The sequence below is a fragment of the Saccostrea cucullata genome, unplaced genomic scaffold (assembly GCF_032062105.1).
Source record: "Saccostrea cucullata isolate Sc308-1 unplaced genomic scaffold, CSIRO_AGI_Scuc_v1 ctg4404, whole genome shotgun sequence".
NCBI lineage: Eukaryota > Metazoa > Mollusca > Bivalvia > Ostreida > Ostreidae > Saccostrea > Saccostrea cuccullata.
This window is the reverse complement of record NW_026931118.1, coordinates 20,895-30,226: the sequence shown is the minus strand read 5'-3', so window position 1 is coordinate 30,226 and position 9,332 is coordinate 20,895. Positions and strand designations below refer to the sequence as shown.

Genomic DNA, 9,332 nt, shown 5'->3' with positions numbered 1-9,332 from the left:
TTCTCTGATTTCTGCTTATATTTCTAATTTATTTAGATGTTAGAGATTAAAAAACTCACTCTTCATCACAATTGTACAACTGTAAATAGAAAATGTAAATCGCGTATGAAAACTTGCTGTGACATTTCTTTTAAAATGAACATTACTGACAATTAATATTAACTTCAATTAAATCGATACTTAAACAACAGTAAAGAGTACGTAACAGTTAGCCAATCGCTTTTCAGGCAGGTAAAGTACGATAAATATAAATTTTGCTGTTGAACGACCATTCAACAGAAGTTCACAGATTCACAAGAACGCGGCAGTTTTTTCTTCCTGAAAAAGTTTTAAAAAATGCGCTATCAGTGGGTTACATGTATATCTTTAATTGTAGGCTTCCTAGCTTTATCTAACGCGACCATTATTTCTCAGAAATATACCGCGAAGCTGGAATTCAGTGATCAGAAATCAAATCAGGAAATTCTAGGAAAACATAATACTAACTCTTTGACTGAATGCGCCGCAATGTGTCAAAGGGAGTGCTTATTATTTGGTTTCAATCCTCATAAGAAGAAATGTCGTACCCACAAAAAAATGTTCACGTCTGAAATGTCTTATGAGGCCGGTTGGACATATTATTCGGGTGACGATATGTATATTCGTTATTTTATTTTCTTTCTGTTTGCTTCTTGCTTTTTGAAGTCCTTCTCAAGAAGACATCTCTTTAATGTAGTGTTAACAATTGTATTGTTAACATATTTGATTCTAATAATATTCTTATCTCTTTCCAATTTTCCTCGTATTTTTTAAAATTTTGAATTAATGATTAATTAGAGATGAATTGAATTATTATTTGTGATATTCTCTATCCTCTCTATTCTGATTATGTCTTAATATGTAATATGATAAATTTTTCACCCTTAGTATTTAGTTATAATATTCATTTAATCTTTGTGACAATCATCATTCTAAACCATCAGAAAATTATAGCTTTTTATAAACTAAATAATCGAAAAAAACTCTTTTTAAGTATAGTATTTCGAAATTACTATCATGAAAACAGCTGTCCTGAAATCTGAGATGTGAATCCTGTACCATGAAGGAGTAACCATCCTCTGTCGATCGGTCAGATCCACCGCGTGTCCACTGTTCTGATCCGGCGATCGGTCAGATCCACCGCGTGTCCACTGTTCTGATCCGGCGATCGGTCAGATCCACCGCGTGTCCACTGTTCTGATCCGGCGATCGGTCAGATCCACCGCGTGTCCACTGTTCTGATCCGGCGATCGGTCAGATCCACCGCGTGTCCACTGTTCTGATCCGGAAAATAGAAAGGTTTAGGACATTTCATTGTGAAAATAAAGGCCTTACAATTTGTTAAAGTTTGATACGATGGGCTGTGTTGGAAAACATGGTCGTTGTATCGACCTTGGAATTTATGAAATGTTCAATTTCACATAAATACGAAAAATAATGATTTTATTATTATACTAGTTTTTACAACATCTATTTCACTGTACAAATGTTTAAGCATCTGATCTAAAAATGTATTCCCCTTAAACATTTCCTCCGTACAACAAAATTATGGAAAAATAATTGTATTTGATTTTACATACATTTAATCATGTCATAGATCAGAGATTTGAAGCAATTACGAAAATCAAAACAAATATGATTTTAGATAATGAGGAAAAGTTTAACATAAACTGGACAGTACATGTAGTTTACGTATTGCCTAAATAATTAACCTTAGTATAGCATGCAGGCATTATATATGTCCTCTCTCATCTTGTGCATATACATAGTTTGATCCCGGTATTTTTTTTTAGATTGTATTTTCTCAGCCATGCCTAAAGACTGTAACGATATTTGTGAAGACGGACACACCAGTACAGGGGTGTATGATATATATCCCTATGGAACCATTACCAGTCCTGTCCGTGTGTACTGTGACATGGACACAATGGGCGGGGGATGGACGGTGTGTAGATTATCTTAGAATTAAAAGCACATAAAATTACTTACATTGTTTTTGCTATTTTAGTTAAGGATTGTAGGATACTATTTTAGTTTATTTCATAACATATTAAGCCTTTAATTGTTTGAGCAATAAAATTAATTATTATGAATATTAATTTTCAAGACAATTCAGAAACGCTTAGACGGATCCGTAAGCTTCAACAGGACCTGGACGGAATATAAAAATGGTTTTGGATCACCTGAACAGAATGTCTGGGTTGGTAAGTGTAAGTCGCCTTCAAATAGTAACTTTTTATTCCTTGAAAGTTTGAAGAAAAAAATTCTCGTACCAGGTAAAAAAAATAACCATAATAAAGATCTAAATATAAGACTATGGACTTTTAGAAGGGAGAAATCATCAATCATCTCAGCTATGTTAAGGACCGATATGGAAAATGTGACCTTTGTACCGTTTTAATATGTATTACATCTTTTAAAAAATTGTAACAAAGCTAGTGAATACTTGTAGAAAATGTAATATAGCTATCAATAATGGATAGGACTGGGCCGTAGTTTTTAACAGTTATATCGCATGTATCAGCTGTTTGTCACGTGACTTGTTTGAAAATAGAATTGTAAAGCTGAATGAAGAAAATGAGGATAGTGTAATGACATAAGCTTGTTTTTCAAGAAAAAAAATTATACACATTAAAAGATGTTTATTTCCTCTGCCCCAAAAGTGCTGGGAGCTAGTCTGTTTGCCAAGTACTGAAAATTCTGCCAAAAATGCTTATAACAGCTAAAAATTTCCACTTCGCTTAAATTCTGTTAGAAATAAAAATAATGTTATGCAGACCAGGATCAGCTCCCAGCACTTTTCAAAATAAACACTATATAAGCAATAAATACTTCAAATTTCAGCTGAAACAAAATAGTCTATGCCCTTGCACTTTTGATGTAAATCACGGATACGCTTATCGTTTTAGCGACATTCTCTAAATTCCTTGTCCCTGTGCAGCCCCAACGCTACTAGATAAATTCATATTCTATACAAATTGTACTTAATAAATTATTTTCTTTTAGTTTTAATGATTAGGTAAAAAAATTAACGATTATATCATATTTATTTGAGCATTCTTGTAATTATTAAACCAGTGAATCTAGTCCTCTGAATCGGCTGTCCTGCATCATGTCAAGGCTGATGACGTCATATTTGACGAAGAACTTTCTTCTAATACTTTACTGTATTGCTATCAAGTATTCCAATTTTACAAGATTTTATAAATAATTGATAAAAAAAATATTCAAGTTGTTATTTACGCACGATCATGTCGTTAATTAATTCTTGTGGCTTGTTAAATTTCAATGACGTCACAGTTAAACTTCCAATACGGTGTACCAGGAATGTGAACTTTGACCCTCCTTAACATAGCTGAGATCGCCCGAGGGTGATAACCCTAGTCAGAACTGATGATTGGTGATGTCCTCCTTCTAAACAGTCCATTAAAGTTTTATTATCCCGAAGAATCAAAATTATCAAACAAATTGAGTTGAAAATAGATATCAAACCTCTTGTGTTCCGCTACTATGCTCGGATTTCATTTTCAAAATACGTCAACAGACAACTTTGACATCATCGTTAGAATTTATTGTGTACCGATCCTGCATATTTAGCAATTTTTCATTTATAACTATAAATAGTTGTTCTCGCTCTAGAACCACTGTAATTTCATTCAAAGGGCGACAACACAGTTGTAACTTAGCATGCTCGCTTAAACACCCAATTTTATGCTAATGCCCCCCGAATCTACCTGAATCAAGATCGCTAAATTATAATTTGGTAATTACCGCCTGTCAATCATAAAAAGAACAATAGCTTCCGATTTGATTGACAGGCCAGCTACCTGAGCTACCTGATAATCTCAGTTTGCATTTTTTGAAGACGATTGTGTTACCACGCATCAAACATTTTCATGTACCCGCCTTGTATACACAGCTGATACACACGGGTTACAAAAACCACTCTGTGTCCACTATTCGTCAGGTTTAATTTTTTAATTTTATTTCAAAAAATAATGAAAAGTAGATAATCAAAACACTGATTTCATAAAATAATTGTTTTCCTTGCGACTGTTTTGTAAATGTAAGCAATATGCCGTTCGAAATATCTGAGGAATTTAGGTCGTCCAGAGAAACTTTAATAAACTCGCCGCATTATTGGAAGTCCATCTATTAAAATTATGAAAAAAAAACATATAAGTTACATAAGTTATTTAGCGCTATTGACATGGTTTACGAAAAAATGTTATCTTTGTATAATAGATCCAATCTATACGATGTTGTTAACAGAGACGTGACTGTTATTATTGCTCGAATTTCCTCTATCGTATATATGTATTCATAGAGATAATGAACGGAGATCGATCTTAAGGAGAAATTAATTTAAACAATATTTTTTTATTAACACAAACACTCTGAAAATTGACAAAATAGTTGAATAGAAAATAATAATAAAAAAAACTTCCGATCGCGGTAACTGTTCACACGACGGATGAATGGATTTTTTTTTCAATGTGCACACTTTTTAAAATCATGGTGAATCATTTTATTGAAGTTTTTTTTTTTAAACGTATAGATTTAGATGCTTTGATGTTTAGTTTAAATATTATTTTATATGGAAATAATAAGTAATTTTAATAAGTCTTACTCAAAATTAGAAACGAAAAAAAAATAATGTTGATCCTAATTACCAAACAAAGACTTCCTGTGTATTGCATTGTGTACACAGATTTTTGACATCTTGGGTATTGGGGGTCTCCAGGTAAATAACATCACTATTACCTAGACCACTCCCTCTCCTCAAATAATCGTACGGTAAAAATAGGTCTTTAAGCTTTTTCATTGTCATCTGAAAGGAAGACAACGGTTGTCACCCTGTGCGTGAAGGAGAGATCACGAGTTATCTCCAAGCACGTGACCTGATCTAAAACAATCAGATAGACTGTATAATTCTAAAGGATAATAATATGTGTTCTACGATATTCACATATCGTGTTAATTTGATATCTCAAATAATAAGAAAAAAGAGGAAATCATTTAGCGGCATATTTTTATGATACCAATTTGAGCATTATTGTTTTCAGCTAAGGAAAATAATTTAAATTTTCTATATGGTAGATTCATATTTTTAATAGAATTAATTGTATTGCAATGGACTTTTCAGCTGATCTCAAGTATATCTTTATACAGGAAATGACGTAATCCATCAATTAACAAAAGAAAATTCATCATCCCTTTATGTTTCCATCACTCTCCAGAATGGTACAACACTTTATGAAATGTACGACGGATTCTCTATCTCCGACGAAGCAGGGAAATATCTACTCTTTTTTTCAGGACCTGCCACGGGAACCTCAGGTAAGTGTATTCATGTTAAATTCTTAAAATTGGGTTCACATTACGTATATAATCATAAATATACATTTCTGTATTGAAAGATTATTAAGTTGTTGATTGATTGATTGTATGTTGTTTAACGTCCCTCTCGAGAATTTTTCACTCATATGGAGACTCCACCACTTGCCAGTGGGGAGCTGCAAGTTTTGTCCTTTTCTCGGTACTTAGGGCCATTGAGAAGTGAGGGTTCTTTTTCGTGCCATCACCTACTGCGACAACGGACCTCGGTTTATACGGTCTCATCCGAAGGATCGGTCTCCATGTCCCACAATGGGGTTCCAACCCGCGACGTAAGAAGTGACTCCTTAGTTCGCGACTCTAGAGCAGACGCTCTAACCACTGCGCCACTCATATTAGGTTGTTGAAACGAAGAGAAATTGTTTTACTAATATTCTTTATAGGTTTTTGATTCCACGTTAACTAAACATGTTTAATATTTCACATTGTCCTTTGCATGTACAATTCTCGAATTCAACAGCCATTTAAATCATTTTTGTCAAGTAGCAAAAATTTCAAACTATGAATTTTACATACCATTAAGATTATATTTGTAATAAATTACTTTAAACAAACAAATCCAGTTATTACATGTCATCAACATTACATTTGTTATTTATCTTGGGTTTCCTAACAATTTTTTATAATTCACATTTTATCTATTATGGAAAAAGACGTTATTAAAGCGTAATTTATCTAATATGTCGCCATCTTCATAAAAATTGATGTTCAAAGAAATTTTTTTGATTGGAAACATATTCAAATCTAAAAAAGTCTAAAAAAAAAAAATTACCTCGACATGTTTACCATTTCTCTATTAAATTCTTAATTCACATTTTTAACAAATATGGAAAATGAAAGTTACAGAGCGTCATTAATCTTGAATGCAAAAAAGTCTACGAAAATTTGCTGATAAAGATTTTTCATCGGTTAGATTTTTAAATAAAAAAGTTTTAATTAAGGTAATTCCACCCTCCTATGATATCATAGATTTTTGCAAATACCGTAATTCGTTTAAATTCATACCTAATAGAACAATATCTCTTGGAAGAATGCTTTACAACTGGTGTAATGATAAATATTGTTAAGTTAAAAAATTTAAAAAATGCAAATTTTCTATATATAATCAATTATTCAATCATCAAAAAATGTTTACAAGGGCAATAACTCCTTCTAAGGTCTCTTCATTCAGGCATTTGCTTTATTGTAAAATAGTTACCTTGATATTCACAATTCAAAAGAATCTTTTGAGTAGGAAGTACGTAGTAACATTCAGCATCAGAATTATGCATTTTAACTAGTTTTTACTGATTTTTCACAATACTGTTTACAAAAAATGTGATTTTTTGTGTTGACATATGCTTCTATTCATTTATGTTTCCCATCTTAAATAATATGGTGACCTATGCATTCTTTTCAATAATTGGAAAATTTAAAGTATAATAAATAAAAATAAACGTAGTTTTTGTTCTTTGAACCTATAAAAGTGTGAGAGTGGAAACACCTAGGGCTAATTCAAAACGATTCAACGCGCTTAACATTTACAATACCTATGAATTATTAAATGAAAATCTAATATTTCTAAACAGGTACACAATATCTTATCTCGATTGGATTTTAATTGATATATTTCGTTTTGCTTTTTTACACATTTTTAAAAGCATTGTGTCTGACAGATATAACTTTTATTGTTAATGGTTTTTAATATTTCCCTTGGTTTTTACACTCCCAAATAAAAGCCTTTAAAGTTGTGACGTGCCTGGGATTAATTGTTTCACTAGAAAGGATTCTATGTGAATTATGTAAAGTTTTGTTGAGTTGTATCTTTTTTTTAATTATCTCGCTTTTGAAACATCATATTAAAGTCTGTATCCCAGACGTTCTCAAGTATAAAGATTAATGTGATATAAATTAGTAATGAATAATTATTATCTTTGTTACATATTTTCTCTAATTCTGCAGTAACTAGTATGATAGACACCGTTGATTCTAGCACTGGACTAAATGAATATTAACCATAAAACATATATTATTATTGACAATTACATTAAAGATATATAAATTTTTCTCTGTGATTCCGTTTGTTTAATTTTACAGGAGACAGTATGTTAGAAACTGAGTTTGCTTCCACTGATCTGTCTGGGATGTTCTTCACCACCCCAGACAGAGATAACGACGGGTGGAATGAAGATCACTGTGCTGCTCACATTAAGCGTAGAGGAGGCTGGTGGTTTAACGCCTGTTATTGAGCCTTCCTTAACGGTCCCTGGTCCGTCTGGTCCAGTCCATGGTCTCCCACTGTAGAGAGTGGGGCGGATGTAAGAGGGACCGTGATGATGATAAAAGGTCACTAGGTAAAAATTTCAAATCTTTAATTTAATATCTACTTTTTTTGTATTTCATAACATATTTTTAACGGTTAAATGAGAATTTTTATTAGCAATATGTAGTTATCTTTGATGTCTCAGAAAATATATTTGATTCTTGTTTCTTTATTTTCAACAGATGGATAACCTTTTAAAATAAATGGAAATCAGTCATCAGAAAAAAAGAGATAACTTTTATCCATCTTGATCATGACGTTATATTTTCATTTTTTTTTTGTGAAATGAAGTTTACTTAATAAAGACAACACGTGTTTAACAATTATATTCTGAGGGTGTGTGGTTGAACTGTTTGTAAAGCGATGTTATTTTTCTTTACCGAATGTTCTAGTCAAAATCAGGTTTTTGTGTTGTAATAAATTGGTAAAATGTTTAGATGTTGTTCTTACTTAAAACACTGCCAAATGAAGGTGCTAGCACAGGCATACGATGAGGTCTCCAGAGTCGAAAATTTTCGAGAGGGACGTTTAACAATATTTTTTTTTTTTTTTTATTGGCTCTTTCTTCATATACAAAATTATAAAATAGAAAAGCATGCAACAAATTCAACTATAGACAATAACATCTATCTACTTATAGGACAATGTTTCTGATTTATAAATCATTAAACTTTAATGTGGAGCTTACTATCTACATAATTTTATACAAATTAACTGTTCATTATTTTTACAAAGAAATCCATTACAGGGGAAATTACATTTTGATTTTAACACTTAATTAAATAGCATAGTATATAAAAAATATAATAAATTCCAAGATATTGATTATAATATATCTAATACAGGTTGCCAGATTTCATTAAAATTATCTAAATTACTATTTGAGCAATACACTTCTTTTTTAAGCAGTAATTTCTTTTTCAACAGATTTAAAAAGTTGTGAAACTCAGGTAGTTTTCTAATGACATCCAAATTAGATACTGACACTGAATGTATATATAACTTTGCAAGCAAAATGCAGTAATTCAAACAGTCACATTTTCTCTCATATAGACCTAATATAACATTTTGACAAGAAAGTTTTTCTACATTGAATATATGTAGATCATTCCACCATGTTAGAAAATGGTTCCAAAAAGTTGCAACACAAGTACAGTAATAAAATTTGTGTTCTAAAGTATCTTCTTTTTTACAAATTAAACATTGTGGTGACGTTTGAATATTCATTTGAAAAAGTAGTTTATTATGTGATAAAAATCTATGAGTAAGCTTATATTGAAAAGACTGTAATGATGTTTCATTAGAACATACAAAAGGTAGCATAAATATTTTTTCTAAGTCTGCAGGCGAAAAGTTTGTGTTAAATATTTTCTCCCATTTTTGTACACATGTTGGTACTTCATTTAGACTTTCTACTATAATCCAGTAAAAATCTTTACAAGATATTTTTGACAATGGACTTATTTTATCATTGAATCTTAAGATCAAGGAATCTCTATTGATTGAAACTTTTTTGTTTTGTCTTATGTATTTTCGCCAGTGATATGGAATGGCATTCCTTAAACAAAAGTAATCAAAAAAAGATACATTGAAGTCATACAGTTTACCTAATTCT

The 9,332-nt window shown here is 31.3% G+C and overlaps 1 protein-coding gene across 1 annotated transcript; it reads left to right on the top strand.

Moving 5' to 3' along the window:
- Nucleotides 1–1,828: 1,828 nt before the first annotated feature.
- Nucleotides 1,829–7,643, top strand: LOC134231462 (fibroleukin-like). The gene is made up of 4 exons (XM_062713423.1): nt 1,829–1,963; nt 2,126–2,222; nt 5,191–5,358; nt 7,492–7,643. Exons 1-4 carry the CDS (start codon nt 1,829–1,831, stop codon nt 7,641–7,643), a joined length of 552 nt encoding a protein of 183 aa, XP_062569407.1.
- Nucleotides 7,644–9,332: the final 1,689 nt, after the last annotated feature.

Coding starts and splice junctions, on each gene's coding strand:
- LOC134231462 (XM_062713423.1), top strand. CDS start 1,829: ATGCCTAAAGACTGTAACGATATTTGTGAAGACGGACACACCAGTACA. Junction 1,964..2,125: donor CAATGGGCGGGGGATGGACG/GTGTGTAGATTA, acceptor TTAATTTTCAAG/ACAATTCAGAAACGCTTAGA. Junction 2,223..5,190: donor TGAACAGAATGTCTGGGTTG/GTAAGTGTAAGT, acceptor ATCTTTATACAG/GAAATGACGTAATCCATCAA.